This window comes from Brachypodium distachyon, chromosome 1 (genome assembly GCF_000005505.3).
Source record: "Brachypodium distachyon strain Bd21 chromosome 1, Brachypodium_distachyon_v3.0, whole genome shotgun sequence".
NCBI lineage: Eukaryota > Viridiplantae > Streptophyta > Magnoliopsida > Poales > Poaceae > Brachypodium > Brachypodium distachyon.
Window position 1 is genome coordinate 32,873,210 of NC_016131.3, and position 22,047 is coordinate 32,895,256.

The window sequence follows — 22,047 nt, forward strand, 5'->3', positions numbered from 1 at the left end:
TGTGCACAGGCCACGGCTGCCTATGGCCTATGGTTCAGGTCCAGCGAGGAGCAATTACGATGAAAAGCACCCGTACCGGCGCACAATCAAGTCGCGCTTTTTCAGCGGTTCGGCGTTTCGCTAATTTGCCGGCTCTGTTGCAGCTACAGTTCACTGCTGTCTCTCTGGACCTCACAAATCAATGATCATGACTGTCAAACTGTCCCGTTGGCCTGGTGTGCTAACTCACCGTGTTACGCAGCTATGGATTCAAAAGCCCGCTCCTCCGATTCGCATATTCTAGCTCTGGCATTGGGTGCTTATATTTACTTGATTTTATTTTAAAATGTAGCCAACTCTATTGTTTAAGTGGTAAGTTTACATAGCCGATAACTAGAGGTGCATGTGATAATTTTGTCGACGTTAAGATCTGCAGATTCAATCTCTCGAAGGTGCTCATATGGGTATGCGCAAAAGCAGAGCTAGGAGGAAAAAAATGAAAGACCAAAACAAAAAAAAGACTGCTATTAAGAACCAGAACAATAAATACACATAGTTCTTACTCGTATAAGAAAGCACGGACCTAAATATACTCTCTCCCCAAATAAGTGTACTTATAGGTTTTGTCATGAGTCAATTTTTTTATTTGACCAACTTTGTTGAAAAAATAGCAACATATATAATCAAATCGGTATATTATGAAACTACATTTCAAAACGGATCCAACGATACTAATTTAGTATCATAAAAATCTTGTTACGTTTTTCAATAAAATAGGTCAAATTTTAATATTTTTTACTTGAGACAAACTCGAAGCGCACTTCGTTGTGAACGGACAAAAATAATTCTTAAATCACAGAATTCAGTTCAAGATTTGAATGGTGGAAAGTAAATGATGGCAAAATCGAGGATGGGGTTTGCACCGAGGTAGAGTCAAGTCAAGGACGGCCAAATAGACATTTTCCTAACTTCTACCCTTCGTGGCATTTTTAATAGATATATTGTCCTGATTCTCGAAAATGAAGTTGATAGGTAGATGCAGCATGTGCTAAGACTGGTCATAGTGGGAAGTAACTAAGAGTAGTAACATGCATATGTTACTAGTCTAAGTTCATGTTACTACTATCTTCATATTGGGTAGTAACTTATGTGTGGTGTCATGCATTGTGTCATTAATTATGTTGTAGAATCATCTTGTCTTGATTTGTGTGATGTTATGGTAACATATCTAATTACCACCTCCCTCTCTTTATTCATTTATTGCCATGCCATGTCACCAAAATGCCTAGTTGTCATCTATGTTATTATTCAAGTTACTTGCACTATGACTAGTCTAATGCACCTAGCTAGGCTATTATGTTTTGCTAAACTTACGACATACTAGCTCATTTAAACAGTAATATGAATGCAACCAGCCAAATTACCAAATGCTGTAAAACATGTTAGAGGTACCGAGACAAATATGATAGTCCACATTCATGCTAATACTACCAAACAGAGCACTCTTTGAGAGTGCAAGGAGAAAGGGTTGCATCTGATATTCTTTTGTTAGGGACATCTTCAATAGTATATGTCAGCTGTTGTTACGCTAAGATCATGCAATGTAAACTTTTGATGATGTGGATGTGTGAAAGGAAGAAACGTGATATCCATCTCTCCTCTAGCATGTTCTATGGAGTACTTGTGATATTCATCTCTCCTCTACAGTGATCATTACTGGTCTTGTCATTAATTATTACATTAGAATATTATAATTATTATTCTTTTAGTAATTCATTTATTGGATGGCTAAGTAAGCACTTAATGGGATACCTTGGGTAGGCACTCTAGAAATGTTTTACAATTCGTTTTTTTAAAGGACCACATCGTGTTGTTGGAGCATTAATACGTGATCGGCGTTGCTAAACACCTGCTAGCATGTTCTATGGATTTGTTCTGCCAGAAGAAACCAATGGGTCCAGATTCCAGACAAAACATAAACGTGACAAGAGGAATTTCACTATTATTGCAGAGTACGCCCAAGCCAAAGCCCCCAATGGTCCAGATCCTAGACAAAAATGATAACTAACACGGCGGAGAAATTTTTGGGCCACACACTCACAGGAACACCCAATTGTTTTCCAAAAAAAAAAAAGAACACCCAATTATTAGTTACAGACTTGCAGCTTCGCGGGGTTCGTTGCAGACAAAGAAGACGGAGCACGAAACTGCAGGCATGGGCATGGGCCGATGACACGCACCTGCGCATGTGGAAGAGTTGCGATCCGGCACGGTGAATCATCGGTTCCAAGTTTGGGGGACGATGACACTTCTTCTCCTTCTCCTTCCTTGGCGCACGTCGTTCTCGCGGGGTAAAGCGGTAGCCGGCCGTGCGAGTTATCTCTCGTCATCAGTTCCTGGAAATAAAAAATCACTCGCGCCCCGAGAGAGAGACCGACCGAGAAGCGTGAGGCCCCACCCCGGCCGTCGATCTCGATCCGATGGCGTCGCGCCCTGATTCGGTTTGCGCAAGTACGTACGTTGCATTATATCTGGTAGTGGTTGCAACTGCATCTGATCCAGAAAACTTGGACAAGTCCAGGACGAAACACAAGCGGTGACCTGCGCCGAGCGTGACCGATCGCACGCGGCAACGAACGAACGAGGTTAAGTTTATTTCTTTTAGCGAAGTGTATTTTAAACCCTAACTTCGTACGCAAACTCTGAATCGGACCTTAACCTTCTAATACCTGAATTTCGAACCCTGATCTTACTGATCCCGGTAATCAAAACCCTTAATTCCAGAAATCGTTTTTGGTTGATCGTTTTTCACTGACATGGTTTTGGGATCGATGAGTAGGCTTGCAAATTCCAGCGATTTGCGTCTACGTCATTATTACATAATTGATCATTAGTAGCGGGCGTAAAATGACATCAGTAGCGGGCGTCTCACCCGCCGCAACCTGCATGCCAGTGATGAGGTGCAAATCTGTGACGGCCAGGCCACCCGTTACTGATGGGGGCGCCTCATCAGCGGCGGTCGCACCACACAACCGACAACGATGGGGATTAGGAGAAAATAAAACGCTTGCTTGTCAAAGCTCGCCGCCGCTCCGGGCCCGATGTGCGTCACTGCTCCTTCATGCACCGCCAGTCCACCAAACAGATTTTTTAGGAATAAATGCCTTAATTAATCAGGATTTGTAAGGTTAGAATTCGAAATCCAAGGATTAAGAGGATAGCGTTCAATTCAGATTTTGCCTAAAAGATCAGGGTTTAAAGTTTTATAAACCTGACTGGTATTATCCTTTTTCTAGCGTGCCAAACATTTTTAAGATCATAATTGACCGGGATTAACAAGGTCAGGGTCCCGATTTCAGGGATCAAGAAGTCAAGATTCATCTCCCAATTTCAGGGATTAAGAAGTCAGGATTCATTTTGGATCTCATCTACAAGTACATGTTTGAAAACAGACTTTTCCCTTTTTTTTCCGAGCTCTTCTTTTCGTGAAGCGTTCAGTCGTCCATATGTCCGGCCCGGCCCGCAGCGTGTTCGGAGGCCCGTCCAGCTACACAAAGCGATAATCGGTCTCGCACTCTGTGGTCAACGGCGGGAACCGAGATAGACCCCCGTATTTTACTTTGTGTGTGTGTGTGCGCGCGCATGTTTAGTCAGAGAGATGGGTACTTGTTAGTTCACGTCGACCACCGGCCCCGACGGAGCACGCCGCGATTGACCCCATATGGACCGCGCGGAGAGGCGGCCTCATCGTCGATTAATAAAGAGCTGATGGCCAACAAAAACATGATCCGGCGCGCGGTCTCTTGTTCACCCACGTACTACGCGGAAATATTCCAGGCAGGCAGATCCCCGGCCCCGTGTTCCACGGTGCACATTACCCACGTTACGTACGTAGCTGCAGGCATTCCAGCGTAGTAGCGGAGACCGGAGGTAGAGCGACTCCAGACAGGCACGGCTACCAACCAACCAACCTTACACCTGCTAGACTCTCTGCCGACCGGCCGTGGCCGTGGCCGTGCCCGCGCCCGCCCGCATTAAGGCTGGGCTTTGTGTGCGTTTGCAGCTGACTGTGACGCGCGGCCACATTCCTCCACGGCACCGGGCGAGGGCGACGGGCGCCATCCGGCCTGGTTGACCCTCGTTTCAAATACTCGTCGCTAGCTCCCCCATGAGCTAGCCTCGTTCACGCCATTGTCAGGATTATTGGCTTATTGCTAGTAATATAAAGGTCCCTTAGCCAACAATGTATTAGTAATTTAGTATACCGACCTAACGTTCCCCTACAAAAACTTAACTATATCGGCCTAACATTAATACATTCACATCACTTATTTTGGGACGGAGCGCGTAGTAGAGATAAAATCACAACCATGCTAAGTATATCACTAGCAGCCCAGTTATGTGATTGTACGAGTGAGATAAAATCATAAGCAATCTCACTTGGGGGTACGGGATCATCGCCGTGGAAAAAAAAACTCGGGAAGGGGATGGTATTTTTCCCAAGAAATCTCAAGTACTCTGTACGAACTGAGTGGTTTAAGTGGTAACCGAAACCATGCAGTATAGTTTGTTCTGCATGTACATGACCAAAAAACAATTTGGCATTGCTGATGTGGTGGATAAACCTGAGATTTGCTAATTAAGTCGTTTCATTATATTACTTAAGTAAGTCAAATGAGGGTAGCAGGTTACCGCGACGTGCAGAAGTCCAGCCTTGTATGGTGCAGAGCGCGAGGTCGAACATGCAGAAGATGAGTGTGAATTCGTGTGGCGCAACACTACATTGTGCGGTGTCTTAGATAGGCTCGAGGCTCAAGCTCACTGTTGGCGGCGACATCCGTACGATCCTGCAAGTGGAAGGGCCTGTGTGGCAGTTGATTCATGGATTTTACGTTGTAGACACACGCGAAGAATTGAAATGCATGTATACACTAAGTCATGTATACAATCAAATTTTGACAAACTTGGCACATTTTTTGTTGGTTGGAGAGAGCACGTAGCATTAGACAAAAAAACGGTGAGCTAATCAATCAATCACCTCTAGATCGCCACTCTAACCATTCCTCGTTTCTTGCTTGTACTTACAAAAGGAACAAAATTGCATGGCTTTTGGCCACCACTTCGACTCAATCATTAAATCCCAATGTTTTTGAGTCACTTCAACAATTTCATTTTCCAAATACAATTTGGATCCTAATAAATTAAGATCGGACGGGATTAACTAGAACACGGTGCTGATTTGAAGGATTGAGAAGTTAAGGTTCTGTTCAGACTTTGTCTATATGTAATTTACTCAATGAGAAACTTCGTTTTTCTTTTTTTTTTTAAAGAAGGCATTGGCCAAATTTGACTTTTTTCGGCATGCCCAAATCGTCCGGCTATAGGTGGCCTCGTCCCGGCCCCTGTTAAACGGGCCTCGCCCGGGCCCCTCAAGCCTGGCAATATAGGGCTGGGCCGGCTGACGTGGGAGTGACCCATCGGTTCCTCATCCCTGGTATACCCACTACGGCCCAGCATGAAGCCCACTAGGAGGACTACTACATTACCAGAAGCCTGGGTACCTAAACTTGCGGCTCAAGACAAAAAAAGATAAGAAAACTGACTTAGAGTTTAAATACAAATTGTAATCTACCCGGCCTCTACATCCGAGACCTAACCTCCTATATAAAGGAGTAGGAGGGGGAGTCGGGGAGAACATATTCTTTCTCCCCTAAGAGAGATCCAATTTCTCATAGAGGCTCAATTCATACGCAACACGCCAGATCTCATCTGTGCACCCTAACCTCCACGTAACCTTATAATCTCTTCATCAATAACAGATCTCACGAGCATGACGTATGTGTATTACCTTTCGAGGGCCCTGAACCTGGGTAAATCCTTGCCTCCCCATACTCGTCAGCGGACGGAATCACCAACACAACCGCATGTCGTTCTCCCTAAACACAAAGCCCCTCAACATGGTCATTGCCGAAGTGGAATTTCGTCATCGGCCCCAAAACACCTCCTGACTCAGACGCGACACAGAGCCCGGTCAGGTCGGCCTGAGCCCGTTAAGCCCAGTTGGCATGTAAAAAAAGCCCTTGGAAAACCACAAGCCCGGGCAACCCGGGCACCCAGCGGCCTTTTTTGTTGTGGCAGCCACACAAGATGGTTGAAAAGGGCTTGCGCTAGAACCTAGCGTGGTCTAGTGATCAACAAGTGGAAGGATTGATTGGAAGATCTTGGGTTTGAGTGTTGAGGCCACCATTTTTTTTCCTAGCATTCTGAAACGTAGTGTATTCATTTTTAAAAAAAATTAAAAGAAAAAATTACTAACCGGGCCGGGCCGGAGGCGTAGGCGTAGGCGCGGCACAGGCCGGGCCATGGTTGGCCCGGCCCGATTAGGGCCTCCGCCCGATGGTCATCGATACGTCCAGCCATTCCCCACGGTCGTTCTAAAAAAAAAAAGATCATTCCCCCACGGTCCACGGGCTATTGGCCGCCGCCGCTCCCACCTTCCCCTCGTAGACCCAGAGCCCGAAATTCCATCTCGACGCCGCCGGCCGTCCAAATGGCCGAGGCCGCCGCCTCATCTCCTCGCCGGAGGTTGGAGTCGATCCGTCGACATCTCCTCCCTCGGCCGCCGCCCGTCCTTAGCCTGGTACGGGCTACCTCCAAGAGGCCCCACTCTCAGTCTCAGTCTGCCGTTCCGCTCAGTCCCCTCCTAACTCGAGCGTTTCTTGCTTAACCTGGCTCCTGTCCTGTGCAGAATCCATTAAGCGCTGCGGAGGCAGGACCGAGCCCAGTGATCATCGGCGGAATGGTGCTGGACATCTACGCCAAGCCATCAGTGCCGCCACATCCTGGCACCACCGTCCCTGGGATGGTAAACCACCTTTCTTTCTTTCAATGCGCTATTGTTAGCTTGGTGCAGATGATATTTTGCTGGATTGCACAAAGTGAGCCATAAGCGTGTGACTTTTGGCTGAGCCATGACCAGTAGATTAATTTTGTGGAATGTAAAACTTCAATTGAATTTTTACCTGTGATTTTGGTCCGGCAAAAATAAATAAATCTGCAAAGTCGGTTTTCCTTAGGATGATATATTCTAACAGTGGGATTATTTAAGTATCGGGATTGCAAAAGGTATACTTTCGCACCTTTAGTCTGGTTGATTGTGCTAAACCAGCAACTTGGCAAGCTCAAGCTTTCTCAAAGAAGTTGGATTACCCCCCAGGCCCTCACGCCAACACACACAGACCGAAACCAGAATTTTTTGCAAAACAAATTTGGAATTTTGAGAAAAGTGTGAAAAAAATTTGGGCAATATTTTTGCAAAACAAATTGGCACAATTATTCTGTAGTACTGAGAGTAACAGAGTAACAAGACTTGAGCCCAACCAAAGCAGCAAATGCAGAGACTTCCTCTACTACTAGCCCACGTAAGGATTTTTGTGCGTTGTTAACCGAATATATTGCGCCAAGACTTAGTATAGAAAAGCTACAGTTCTTTTGTTTCAGTTTTCAAAAGACCTCGGTACATGTCTGTGATAGTCCTGTGAAGCTTCTGATTTACCTCAAAAAAGAAAGAAAGAAGTGAGGTTGCTGATTTTAAAGCCCTGTCCCAAGATTTTGGCATACCTGTGAGTTGGCTGAAGCTGCTGCTGTGATAACTTTTTCTCAAGAATTTTAGGCTCATGTCGACAATTAAGAGACATTTTTAATATAAAGTCAAAGAAATTGTGATTATGAGTTTTCACTTGTTTAATACCAATGAGATAGATCCTGGATCAGGCCAAAAAGAAAAAAGAACTAGAATATCAGAATTATGTACTCCAGAAAAGTCGGTATCGGATTGTTTTCTAGACAAAGGAAAGGCTATGGAGGTTGTCATAATTATCTTCTATTTTCAAAAGACTTCATGTTTGTTCTTTTCTTTTGTACCATTTTTTTAATACCTACTGTTCCAATATACTTTTTTATTCTATGCCTTCTATTCATCCATAGGTTTGGGCCATAATTTTGGCACTCGTATAATAAGAAAGTTTAACTGGAATGCCCTTTAATAATGTATTTGAATTCCATAGGTTAAGTACATCGGCGGGGGAGTGGCTAGAAATATTGCTGAGTGCATGGCTAAGCTTGGGGCCCGTCCACTCATGATTAGTGTTGTTGGAAATGATATTGCAGGTATCATGTACTTATGGTGACCTAGTTTTTTCTAATGACTGAGCTTACTCATGTCAATGTGCTTTTCTGCCTTCTGACTGAAAGTTTCCTCCAGTAATTTTTGTTTATTATACTGTTATACTGTAGGAGATTTCCTATTGAAGTATTGGAGGTCGGCTGGACTATGTACTGATGGTAAGTGTGAATTTATCTATCTTGCAGTATTACATCGATCATGCTGCAACATAAAAACTAAAATTGAATTCATATGTTGCTGTTGTGATCCCAGTTGGAACATATTTTTGTCTACTTGAGTTCTACAGTGATGGGCAGGGTTTCAAATTTTGGAAAGAGAAATATTTTGGCACCCACTGTTTGGAAGTTCGAAAGTTTTTTCAAACAAATTTCATTGAACTTTGATGAATTTTGACCAATCTGAATTTAGGCTGAATCCTGTCCTGAATGTTGAGGTAGAAAATACTTAACTACCCACCGAAATTTCAAATCTGATGGGCTAGCCATGTCTTTGGTTTTCTGTGCCACATGGCATATGACTGGGCCCCACCAGTCAGTTTCCTGCCAAATGCACCTAATCCAACGATTTGGGTTCCCTGTATTTTCCAAAGGGTGTGGTTTTCTGAAACTTAAACCCCAATTGCTGGGGTTCCTTGATATTTACCCATTTTTAAAAGAACAGAGGGAGTAAAGTTTTTTTTGAAGCTGGGGTTAGATCCAAATATTTAATGAAGTGAACATTCTGTTAAATGGTTGACTAAATCAATTGATACCAAATTAAAAATTGGCTAAATCAGTCGACACTAAGTTAAAATAAATAATTGGCTAGCACTAGGTCTTTCAGGTATCTTTTTGTAGTTCTCTTTACATAATTGGTTCTCTTTACTTGGAGCAATTTGCATTGTATGGAACACCACAAAGAGATTCTCAATTCTTATTGTCATAATATGATATCTTCTTTATAGAGTCATCACTCAATTATCATTTCACTCTGAAAGCTGTTTATGAATTATTGATGGTTCTTAAAAATTTCTTTTTCTTTGTTAGGCAACCGAATGCAGAATGCACATAGCTGTTCTTTCCACTATAGTGCATTAAGTAGGAGTACAGCATATATTGCTCTTAGTGCAGCATGTAACCAGGCCATTAGTGCCTTTGGTACAGCATGCAACCAGGCCCTTAGTGACTGTATAAATATGAGATATGAACAGGTCACAATTCGTGTCATCTTTTCCCAAATTTGCATGGTAACAGAGTGAAATCGATCCCTGTCTGCATCTCTTTCTGGCCCTGGCGCCACCTTCTCCTGTCCCATCCTTCCCTCCGCACTATCGCCGCGGCCACTGCATCACCATGCTTGCCGGCGACAATGTCCAGGCCAGCCCCTACAACCCTTGGACCGGTGCCATCCACATGTGGCCAATGCAGGGGGCCCGGCACCCCTAGCATCCTCGGTCCACGCCCTGGCAGCCCTCGTCCTCAAGCGCATGGCTCGTTGCAATGCCCCAATCGCCAACATTCCAACCCGCTTTCTATCCTGACATGGCGCACGGCCTAACACTTTCCTTTCCCAGGTCAAGTATGTCGCCAAGGTCCTGGAACGTGCCAGTATGTCCTGCAAATCGTCACCCACTCCCGTCAACACCTCTCCGAAACTGGGCTCCACCCTGGTTCCCCCGTCGCCTACCTGACGTATTGCAGCCTCACCGGAGCTCTCCAGTACCTCACCTTCACGTGTCCAGACAGCGCCTACGCTGTGCAGCACATCTGCTTACACATGCATGACCCGTGAGAACAACAGCTTGCGCTGGTCAAGCGTGTCCTCCGCTACGTCAAGGGTACTACATCACGGTCTCCAGTTTGCTCCATCCGCTGTGGACACCTTGACCGCCTACACGGACGCTGACTGGGCTGGTTGCCCTGACACACGTCGCTCCATCTCTGGCTACTGTGTCTTCCTCGGGGAAAACTTGGTATCTTGGTCCTCTAAGCGCCAACACACCGTCTCCTGTTCCAGTGCCGAGGCAGAGTACCATGCCGTCGCTAATGCAGTTGAGGAGTCCGGCTGGATCTGTTAACTCCTCCAGGAACTACAGCGCTCTCTTCATCCAGCAACTATAATCTTCTGCAACAATATCAGTGCCATCTACTGATCTACATGTCATCGAACCCGGTACAGCATCAATGCACCACCAAGCATATTGAGATCGATCTACATTTCGTTCGGGATCGGGTCTCCATGGATCATGTGTGTGTTCTCCATGTGCCGTCCTGGCGAATCTCCCATTGTAGGCAACCGAATGCAGAATGCACATAGCTGTTTATCCCCTATAGTTAGTGCATGAACTACAGCATATATTCAGGGCATTAGAGCTCTTAGTGCCGCATGTAATCAGACCCTTAGTGGCTATATACATATGAGATATGAGAAGGTCACAATTCGTGGCCTCTTTTCCCAAACTTACATTCTCCTTTTAAATATTATTATTTTGTTACTTTCTATTGGCTGATATTATTTGATAGCAATTACACAGGAATACTGCGGGTTCATGATGCTGCAACCCCAGTAGTATCAAATGTATTTGACGGGAGTGGAGAATTATTTGCTGGCGTCGCAAGTGTTGGGGCAGTTGTAAGAATCATGTAACGCAACTGTTTCCTCAAGGTCGAACACTAGTGTTCTGTCAATTACCTCTATATGTAACTCCATTTTGCTTTTGACAGGAAAATTTTCTTACTCCTAGCTGGATAAATCAGTTCTATCTCCATATCTCCACTGCACCTCTACTAATGCTTGATGCCAATTTACCTCCTCAGTCACTTCAGGCTGCTTGCAAAAGTAGGTTGTTCACAGTTAGTTTTTATCTTCCAGAAGCAATAGGCTCATAAACTTTTGTAATTTGAGTGTGCATGACTGCATTTAAGCTGGATGGAATATATTTTATTTGCCAGATTAGTGACAACTCCGAGTGACCAAGAATTTTAGTTTACCGAAACATAAAATTCTGAAATGTTTTTGGAGGAATTGTTTCTTAAATATGTGAACTTTTTCAGTGAAAAACGACAAATAAATGAGAAGATTTCATATGTAGGTAATAAATAGCACACAGGTTGAACCTAAGATCTCGATACATCCTAGTTTGTCTGCTAACCACTAGGAAACCACATTAGTTCTGGATTGAAGCTAGCTGAGATTTTTCTTATAACTTTATTCCAAATTCAAAATGAATATGGCGATTTTATAATTCGGTGCCAAAGTCAGAGTCCCAAAGAAGTTTGCCTCCGCTACAGACTCCTGAGTTCAGCGTCTGTACTGCATTCTTTTATTGGAGGCATTATTATTGCACTTCATCATCTTTTAGTATGCTTGTGTTTTCGGATCCCTGAAAAAGCTTATGTTGAAGGTCCTTATTATCTATGTTATGTTTTTTCTTATCCTATGTATCTGGTGTAGTGTAAACAGTTAATGATAAACACTATATTGTGTTATTTTTTCCCCAGTAGCATATGAATCAGGGGTGCCTGTGTTATTTGAGCCTGTCTCCGTGGCAAAGAGTTCAAGAATTGCGCCAATTGCAGAATATGTAAGTGCAAGGTTCCCCACTTCTCTCTCTATTCCTCCTTGATTCAAGAAAACAATTCGTAATTCCAACGGTGTTCACTTTGCACCCTCCAACTGTTAAAATCAGTGCACAACCCTCCATTGAAACACCCTTGTTTTGGTTGACGCGGCAGAACTGTTGAAGTTTCGCTGGTATGAAATGTGTATAGGTAATAAACTTGCGCGGCTGTTTGAAAAAAAATCCTTGCGCAGCCAAGCCAACTCCAGCAGCTGGAGCGTACAGCCCACCAAAGGCACCTGGTGTATGTCGTCGCTGTCAAATTGTTGCATTCCACAATTTTGCTCCAAAACACAGCAGCTCCAATTTTCGCATGTTGAATGGTACGCAGGAACACCCAATTGAGACTTCATAAAGCCGGCACCAATCTTGTGCCTCACACCCGCTTTCAAAAAAAAAATCTTGTGCCACCCACTGCCCATCAATGTTGCTCATCTCTCATCCGTTGTTGCCGCATTAGTTGCACCACCAAGAGCTGCTTGACTGCTTCAGCTCCTTGCATCCGCACTACTGTCAGCCTCACGCCTACCTCACTGTCACCTGCCAAAGCATGCTCCAGAAGCACCAAAGATACCATACATCCTGCTGACAAAGTCGACTACATGCTTGAAGGTTGCTGCCAACATGCTGCCACACTGTGCAAAACTTAACCTCCATGCCCCCAACATCTGGAGGGCAAGCAATAGCTGTGCCCGCAGGCCAGTCGACCCTGCAGGACCCACAATGCCCTACTGCCCAACCAGCTGGCCTCGGCACTTGTCACAAACTGCACCATGATGCTCCCAGATCTGGGCCCGCAGACCGATGATGGTTGGGTGGTTTTTGCACTCAATTTGACCTCCGGAACCTTGCTGAGGATCACAGGATCTAGGTGGAGCAGCTTCCCGCTGGCCGCTGTTGATGAAATCGTGCCACGCCACTGCCCAGTCCCAGGCCAAAGCCAAAGCCGTACACTGTACCTACAACAGCCACCTGTTTTGCAAGTGCGCGATGATGGCAAGGGCAGGCATATGGAGGCTTACAGCCTGTTTGGCATCCATCATTTTGAATTCCAAAAACCAACTTGTTTGTTGGCACGGAATTGGCCAAAGGAATTCAATCTCAAATTCCATGGAATCACATTATAACTAACCCCAATTCCTCTCTAAAAGCCATCATTTCTTTGGAATTGTCTCACTCTACAAATCCATGTGGTAGACAAACATGATTTTTGAACCCGGAATTTAAATTCAACCAAATGAAATCCTATCAAAAATTTGATTTTGTTGTAGTAAAATAAAACCCTTATATGGGCCGGGCCGTAAATCCTACGTGGCGACGGCCAAGTCAACATTTCGCAAGCGCGAGTCAAGACGCCTACGTGGCGCGGTCAATCCTACGTGGCAAAGGAAGACTAGTCAACGAGTCAAGCCTCTCATGCCATGGTCAAGGGGTCAAATGAGCTAGAGTAGGGGGCAAGAAAGGTGAGAGGAGGGGGCCCTTAGTCCATGGTGGACCATGGACCAAGCCCTACTTTTCTCACATGGTGCACACAAAAGCTATGGACCAAAGGAGCTACTTTTACCATTTTGCCCCCACTTTCCTCTCTCCCTCAAGGGTAGCCATGGTCTTTTGTCATGGACCCCTAGGCTATAAATACCCCCCCCCCCCATGGGGGCATGTATCACTCACTCTCACTTGAATAAACTCAAGGGGAGAGGGCTAGAGAGCCTCTTTGAGAGGAGCTCTAGTTTCGGGATCTCGGGAAGCCTCGTTCGGCCCGAGCCCGAAGGAGAGGAATCGGGTTAGAGTCTTAAGGGTATCTCGACCTCGCTACTTGGGAAGCCTCGTTTGGCCCAAGTACGAGGCGACCCCTTTCGACCTCTCCCTAAGTGATTCGGGGAGCCTCGATCGACCCGAATGCTTTGGCTAACGACCCCCTCGAAGCCTCTCCTAACATAGGACTAAGTCGCACCCACAGGGTCGACCGAACCTATTCAAAAAATATCGACGTGTCAACTTGTCCAAGTGTACGGCGACCTTCGCTATAAGGCCGGCGTACACGCCCTACTTTTATATTCGTACTTGTGCCACCGAGCTTTGGCACCCCTTACTCTAACTGTTGTCGAGAGCAACAACAGAATTCATTTCATTTCTACAGCATGGATGCCAAATGAGCTGTAAGGTTTTTGGATGCGGAGTGCATCCCCTGGGAAACGACACAAGAGCGAGTTTCTACAACCCGGTTTTCATACATGTGGTCTTCAACGTAGCGACAACCACTGATGTGGTGTGTAATCGACCCAGGTTGTGATTTGCAGTGGTTTTGATTGTAGGAGAGTGTAAAGTGGAAGTTTTGTAGTTGTACATGTCTTTTGGGACTAGGGCTGGCTAACGAGCCTGCTCGGTTCGTTAAGCTCGGTTCGTTAAGAGCTCGGATCGTTAAGATCGTTATCGATAACGATCTCAAAACTTGGTTCGGTTTGGTTCAGTTCGTTAAGTGCTCGCGAGCGCTCGTTAAGATCGGTATAAGCTCGTTAATAGAAATAGTGAAAAAGTCCATTATTTACTGAACTAAAAAATGGCATGATCTATTTTCTTCAAGTATAATCTGATAACAAACAAAATAACAAGCATCTACACTGTGCATCAGATCACACGTTCAGGTAAAGATAAGCATACAATTAAGCCATGCATCCAGCCATCCAGGCGCTTTTCCATGCGCATCCGGCTGGGAGCCTGGGACGGAGCCACGGAGGATGGAGGAAGGAGGGCGGCCGCTTGGAGGTCGGGGATGGGCGGCGGTTGGTGGCCGGCGGCGCAGTGGATAGAGGTAGAGCCAGCCCTCGATGAAGCGGTTCCGGAGTGCCGCCGGCTAGTACGAGCAGGGGTAGGGTCCGCTGCGCCTCCAGTTGGTCTCTCCCTCTCGGTCTCAGTTGGGTCTTTCGTTCTCGTCTTCGGGATCGAGCGTGACGCGACTAGGGATTGACGAGCACTGGCCAGATGGGCCACGAGGCCCGCGAGCACGGCTGGGCCTGGCCTGGGCGAAGGCTAGCGCAGAGCCTGGCATGTGCGTGACGAGTTCCATAATGAGCCTAACGAGCGCTCCGCGACTCGCTCGTTAAGATCGTTAATGCTAACGATCTCAAAATGATGTTCGGTTCGGTTCTTTAACTAACGAACCGAGCCTTTAACGAACCGAGTTTGCGAGCGCTCGTTAAGATTGTTGAACAACGAACATTTTGTCCAGGCCTATTTGGGACTCCAAGCATGATTTGAGGGGGTGAAATGCACTTCTTCCTAAGTTCGTATTATATTTTTGAAGTTTACTTGGTATTTTTCTATGGTAATTCAGATAACTTGCACTTCCCCAAATGAGATGGAGCTTATTGCCATGGCAAACACACTGTCTGCTCCAGGGAGATATAATTTTGTGAAACTTGAGCAGTGCAACAACAAAACGGAAGCTGTAGATTATTTGTTTAAAATGCTCAGCCCAGCAATGTTTTTTCTTCTTGAAAAAGGCATCAAGCTTCTTCTTGTGACACTGGGCTCGAACGGGGTTTTCATATGCTGCAAAGAGCATGTTAACTTCATGAAGGGTGAGCAAAAGTGTAAAATGACACCTTACTCAGCGCAGCTACTTGGAAAATTGGAGGGATGTTCTCCATTCAGCATGCCTGTTAATTTATCTAGAGAAGGTTCTTCCAGAACTTGTGTTTTTCATTTACCTGCAATATCTGCCTCAGTGGTTAGCCTCACAGGAGCGGGTGATTGTTTGGTTGGTGGAGTCCTTTCATCTCTATGTGGAGGCTTGGATATTATGCAGAGTGTTGCAGTTGGGATTGCTATAGCAAAGGCATCCGTTGAATCTGAAGCTAACATACCTGACAATTTTTGTGGTGCAAGCATTGCAGGTCTGTCACATAAATACTACTTTCTTTGTTTCTTTGGATTAGTAATTGATTTGTTGAAGTGTATTCATGATTGATATTTAGTTTCATAAATAATGAGGTTATATCTTGTCCACTGTGTAAACATCATTTGGAGCGACAGGAGCTTGAAATTCAACCCTTGTCCTGAATTGAAGTGTGTTTATGAGAGTGACAGACTGACAGTGGGATCTTAGTGTTGATGGTGTCAAATTTAGTTCTCTGTAGTAGGTGCTATACCATTGTATTATGTGGCCTTCCTGGATAACATTCCTACGCTCTCTTGTTATCTTCTTTTCATTCTCTATTTTAGAAAACTTATTACCTGTTTCTTTTGTCCAGACGAGGCAAGACGGACATTGCTATCTGCTAAACAGATCTGGTGCCAATGAAGAATCGAGGATGGCATCAATCATTTTGGTCCTATTTATTTGAGTCTCTAGCAGAGAGAAAATTTCCTGTCAGAGTGCATTTTTTCTTGTTATGAATGGATGGATAATTGGATGTGCCCTAGACTAACAATGTTGTGCCACAAATGTGCCTGTGAAAAAGATGTGATTGTGATCGTTTGTTTCCTGGAGCTGCGTTGTTCAGATGGACCCACGGTTGTGTTTCCACTTGTTCGTTCTGAATTCTGATCCATGCCTATGTTGAAGTGGTTTTCTCTAGCGCGCCGTTTGAAGGATCGTCAAGTCCCTCTTCCATTCAGCTCATGGAAATCGATCAGATCTGCATGGAGATAGGAGAACTAGTGTGTTGATCGTCCAGACCGTCCTGTAACCCCAACAAACAACCCTGAGCTCCTCATCCATCTACCTGACTGAAGACCATGCAGCCAAGATCACCGACACCGAATTCTGGAAGGATGACAAAGAAGCAGCATCAATGCAAACCATGGATCAAGAAACCATGGCCTGATCCTAACAACCCCGATGCGCGAGCGAGATCGAGTGCCTCCCCTCCCTCTCCGCGCCTCTGGCCACTCCGGCCGGGGCGGCCACCTCACCTCGGCCTCGCCGCCTGCCCAGCATGTGCTCCGGACTCCGCGCGCCCACGGCCTCCCCTGGATCTGGTGGCTCTGACGCTGCTCAACCCCCCACCCCCCTCCTTTAGATCCAACGGTCCGTCATGCCTTGCCGTCCATGGCACCCGTTCGTCAACGCTCTCCGGGTCCTACACTGAGGTTGTTGCGGCCGGCGGTCCTTCAACTGCCCCGGCATGCCTCGGGAAGGCGCGGTCCGCCCCCTCCTCGCCACGCTACGCCCTGCGGCCCGTGAAGCGCCCAAGGCTGTCGTCCAAGGTTGTTGGCTCTCTGCCTTCCCTTTCTGGGCAACAACAGGACGTTCCGGGCAATTCCTGGACTGTGGTTCGCTCGAGGCGCCACTCTCCCCCCGTTCCGGCTTGTCGGCGTCCCATGCTCCACCAGCCCAGCCCGGCTCGCGCTGCCTTCTTAAGGCGCTTCAGAGGGCGCTGCTTCCGCTGCCTAAGCAAAGACCACTGCCGCAAGGACTGCAGGGAGCCGCCGTGCTGCATTGAGTGCTGGGCGTGGGGACACCTGGCCTCCGAATCCTCACGCTGCAAGGCCGCCCGAGCCAAGGCCACTGCCTCGGTCTCCGACGGGCTACGTCCGCCCATCGCACAGCCCTGCTCCGCCGCCGCCCTCTGCCGACATGCTTAGCCGAGCCATCACGCTCCCGGCGCCGCGCCGCTCGAGGGCGAGTCACTCCATCGTCATGGCGTCGCGCTCCATTGAGCGTCAGATCGACACACTGCGCAGCCATGGCGTGTTGGTCAAGGCCGTCGACCGGTACCACGCGGCCAGCCCGATCCTCGTCGGTCGGGCGCTGGAGAGCGCCCTGCGCATCCCGTCTCACTGCCTGCGCGTCACCAGCCACATGCCCGAGGATTTCTTCGTGCACTTCGACGACACCGGCCACCGCGACCGCACCATTGGTCTCGTCCGCATCATCATCGACGGTGCCCCCTTCGTCCTGCAGCCCTGGTGTGAAGCTGCGCACGGTACGCTCCAGACCTACACCTTGCACGTGCGCGTCTGCATGGAGAAGATGCCTTTGCATCTGTGGTCCAGCGAGGGGGCCGAGTCCGTTCTTGGCAGGGACGTGATCGTGGATCACCTCGACAGCCGCACCTTCGCCAGGGACAACACCAAGCTCTTCAGTTGCTGGGTCTAGTGTTGGAGCCTCGACCGCATCCCCAGCGTCCACGAGTTCACCGTCTTTCGCGCGGGCGCCGGGTGGGTGGAGGAGATGAACGGCTACTCTCCACCGCGCTGGGAGGTTGCCCCGCCACCGGAGGGGCTTCGTTTCCGATCCCTCATTCACATCGACCAGGCGGAGGACTGGACTGTGCATGAGGTGCGCACGCCCTCCTCGGGCCAGAGCGGCATACCCTCCTCGAGCTCTGACGAGGCGCCGCCGCTTCCCGCCGTCTATACTCCTGGTTCTTCGACGTCCAGGACGGCGACCAGCCGCCCTCGGGTGTGGGGCGCGACATGTGGAGGCCTGCCGCGGCATCCCAGCACCGTACAGACGCGACGACACCGGGGATGATGCGGACCGCTCCCGCTGCGCCAGGCGCGACACAACACTCGCCCGCGACTCCACCAGCCACCGCGCGGCTGCACCTGCGCCCGGCAACGGCGGTGAACGACATCGGAGCCGCATGCCAACGAGTCGTCACCGAGCCACCTCCGTGCCTGCCTCTCCGCCCGCGGCTGCAGGCCGGGCCGGGGAGATCCTGCCACCACCACCTCCGCTCCCGCTTCATGGCCCCCTCCCACAGCGCCTCTGCTCTCCGGTGGCGAAGGAACTCTGTGCCCCGGTTGTTGAGATCACCGCCCTAGCCATCATGCCCTCGTCGCGGATCAGCCGCTCCTCCGAATCCAGCGAGGATCCTCTGGCTGAGCTCATGGCGTCTGAGCAGCGTGAGGATCTCTGCTGGCCGTTGCAGAACGTCGACCCGATGGCGTTTGAGCTTGATGCCATCTGCGCCACCGCCATCGCTTCGCTGATCACGTTCCCACAGGGCTTTGACCTCTCTGTTGCAGGTGTTGGACACAGGGCTACCTTCTGGCCGTCTCCGCTGGGGCTGGTCTCGCCCCTGCTCGCCCCGCCTGGCGACTCGGCACTCGACGGCATCACCGACCAAGTGGAGCAGGTCACCATCAACGAGCAGGCCGGTGTGGTGCGCTCCCTCTTCACTGCCCCACCACCCTCGGTGCTGGGACCCACGCCTGCACCTTCACCCCGTTCGACGGCCCCGGCTATTGTTGCCCCCCGACGTAGTGCGCGGCAGGCCGGGAAGATCTCCACCATGCCGGTGGCCCAACGCGCCACGCTTCGCCTAGCCAAGGAGTTGGGCGTCATCGACCAAGAGGAGCAGCGGGCCGACATCGCCGCCACCGACCTAACTCAGCGCCTCAAGGACCCTCTCAGCGAGGTTGACGTGGACGGCCTCGCAATCATGACCAGGCTTGATCGCGAGACACTTCTTCGCGCCGCCACGCAGGCATCGTCCACTAGAGCCGCCACTCCGGCACATTAGTTCCTATGTCTTTGCAGCTCTGCTTAGTTCGGCGCCGGCTGGCCCTATGCCAGTTGTTTGTTCGTGTTGTGTGGTTTGGGAGACGGATGTTAGGCGGTAACGCATCTTGGGGCCGTCTCCTCCCCCTGTATGGCCGGTTTGTGTTTTTCAATTCAACAATTGTACGTCGCCGTCACCTTTGGAGTTCTTCTTTGTGTCCCAATGAGTGAAGCTCTTTGCCCCATTCTCTGCTGGAACGTTCGAGGGCTGAACAACGTTGCTCATCGGGCGGCCGTCTGCGAGCTTGCCATGGCGGCTAAGGCCGCGATTTTGTGTCTCCAAGAATCAAAGCTAGCCTCCATCGATGAGCTTGTGGCTTGCGAGACGGCTGGGCCATCTCGGCGCTCCCGTCTCTTCCTTCCGGCTGACGCCACATGTGGTGGAGTGGCCATCTTCTGGGACTACGAGATCGTGTCCATCTCCAGCCCTCGGCTCGGCCAGTTCTCCCTTTCCGCCATCGTCACCATCTTGCGCTCCGGGCTTGCGTTCAACATCTCCACCGTGTACGGCCCTGTGGACGACTGCTCAAACCCACCTTCCTGCAAGAGATGAGAGGCCTCGCGCCACGTCAGGGAGAGCCGTGGCTCATCGTCGGAGATTTCAATCTCATCTATGAAGCTAGGGATAAGAACAACCTCAATCTTTGTCGGCGTCTCATGGGTCAGTTCCGTGCTGCGATTGATTATGCCGAGAGCTTCGAGCTCCGCTGCTCCAACCGGCGCTTCTCCTGGAGCAACGAAAGGGAGCACCCCACCCTTGTCAAGCTCGACCGCATTTTTTGCAACGCGTCCTGGGACGCCCTGTTCTCGCCCTACGCCGTACAAGCCCTCTCCACCGCGCACTTGGACCACTGTCCGCTTCTCCTCGCCGGCTTCAGCATGCCGCCACGCAAGGCGCGGTTCCGTTTCGAGAACTTCTGGCTGCGGCACCCTGGTTTCGCTGAGACGGTCGCGACGGCTTGGCAGGACGAGGTGGCTTTGACCAATCCTTTGCGTAGGTTGCACGTCAAGCTCGGGCGCACTGGTCGCGCCCTTCGTCCCTGGAGCCGAGGGATGTTCAGCGACACGCGTTTCTAGCTACATCTTGCGCTTGAAATCGTCTTCCGTCTGGACACCGCTCAGGAGGAACGTGTCCTGTCACCACCGGAGTTCCTTCTCCGTCGTGCCCTAAAGCCCAGAATCCTTGGCCTGGCCGCCGTCGAGCGGGCGCGTCGCCGGCAGGCCTCCCGTCAGCTCTGGCTCCAGGAGGGGGACGCCAACACATGTTTCTTTCACATCAAGATCAATGCTCGACGACGCAAGAAATTTCTTCACCAGGTCTCTACCGACACCGGCATTCACGTGGCGCACGACGACAAGGCCCGTGCCTTCTGCAACACTTCTCAAATGTTCTCGGCTCCGCTGCACCTCGTGCCCGCACCCTTCTCTGGGACTCGCTGGACATGCCTGTACTTCCCCGTGCTGGGCTGGATAACCCGTTCACCCTCGACGAGATTTGGGCCGCCGTCCAAGCCTCGCCGGCCGAGAAGGCGCCGGGCCCCGACGGCTTCACCGGCGTCTTCTTCCACTCCTTCTGGGACATCATCAAGCTGGACCTCCTCGCCGCCTTCAACCACGCGTTCTTCATCGCCGGCGGCAATTTCACCGCCCTAAACTCGGCCTTCATCGTGTTACTGCCCAAGAAAGCCTGCGCCACTTCTGTGCACGATCTGCGGCCTATTAGCTTGCTTCACTCCTTTGCTAAGCTCTTCTCCAAGGTGCTCGCTCGCCACCTTACGCCGCACATGGGGGAGCTCATTTCGCCCGCTCAGAGCGCCTTCCTCAAGTCCAGGTGCATTCACGATAACTTTCTGTTTGTTCGGGATGCGGCCCGCACTCTCCATCGACGCAAGAAACCCACGCTCCTGATCAAGATTGACTTTGCCAAAGCCTTTGACTCCGTCTCCTGGGACTACATGCTTGAGCTTCTGCATCGCCTCGGCTTCCCGACTCGCTGGCGCGATTGGATTTCCCTTCTCCTCTCGACCGCCTCCTCCTCAGTGCTTCTCAATGGCTCACCCGGCGAGCCCATTGTTCATCAGCGTGGACTGCGGCAGGGGGATCCTTTGTCCCCATTGTTGTTCATCCTTGCCATCGACCCCCTGTAGTGTGTTCTGCAGCGGGCCACGGAGTTGGATGGACTCTCGCCGCTGCCCATCCGCGAGGCAGCGCTTCGTACCAGCCTCTATGCCGACGACGCCATTGTGTTCTTCAACCCGGCTCGGCAGGACGTGCAGCTCCTCCTTTTGATCCTCGAGGAGCTCGGGCTCGCAACCGGCCTGCGCATCAATGTCAACAAATGCGAGGTCGCCAGCATCCACTGTGACGACATTGACCTTGCCGACGTGCTGGCCAACTTCGCAGGGACTAGGGTTCACTTTCCCATTCGCTACCTTGGGCTGCCCCTGACCCTTGGTCGCCTGAAAATGGTCCACCTTCAGCACATTCTTGATCGGGCCCGCGCTCGGCTCACGGGCTGGCGCGGCAAGTGGATTAACGCTGGCGTCCGCAAGGCTCTCACTTCCTTCGTGCTCAGCGCCCTCCCGGTCTACGCCATGACGGAGATGAAACTGCCCAAGGCCTTCCTCGCGTCCCTCGACAAGATCCGTCGCCGCTTCGTTTGGGGCGTGGAAGAGAACGACATTGCGGGCGGCAAATGCAAAATTCATTGGGCCAGGGTCTGCTCGCCGACCGCCATGGGGGGCTGGGGCTCCCCAACCTCGACGCTTTCGG

The 22,047-nt window shown here is 49.7% G+C and overlaps 1 protein-coding gene across 4 annotated transcripts; it reads left to right on the forward strand.

Moving 5' to 3' along the window:
- Positions 1-6,411: 6,411 nt before the first annotated feature.
- Positions 6,412-16,253, forward strand: LOC100841790 (pseudouridine kinase). 4 transcript variants are annotated; one of them, XM_010229254.3, is made up of 10 exons: positions 6,412-6,619; positions 6,728-6,844; positions 8,046-8,148; positions 8,275-8,322; positions 10,677-10,774; positions 10,867-10,981; positions 11,644-11,726; positions 15,097-15,343; positions 15,491-15,658; positions 16,016-16,253. In XM_010229254.3, exons 1-10 carry the CDS (start codon positions 6,530-6,532, stop codon positions 16,063-16,065), a joined length of 1,119 nt encoding a protein of 372 aa, XP_010227556.1. In that variant the 5' UTR covers positions 6,412-6,529; the 3' UTR covers positions 16,066-16,253. The 4 variants fall into 4 exon arrangements, with proteins under 4 accessions (XP_010227556.1, XP_010227557.1, XP_014753282.1 ...); XM_010229255.3 differs by having other exon boundaries at positions 15,506-15,658; XM_014897796.2 differs by having other exon boundaries at positions 6,413-6,619; positions 11,647-11,726; positions 15,097-15,658.
- The last annotated feature ends 5,794 nt before the right edge of the window (positions 16,254-22,047 follow it).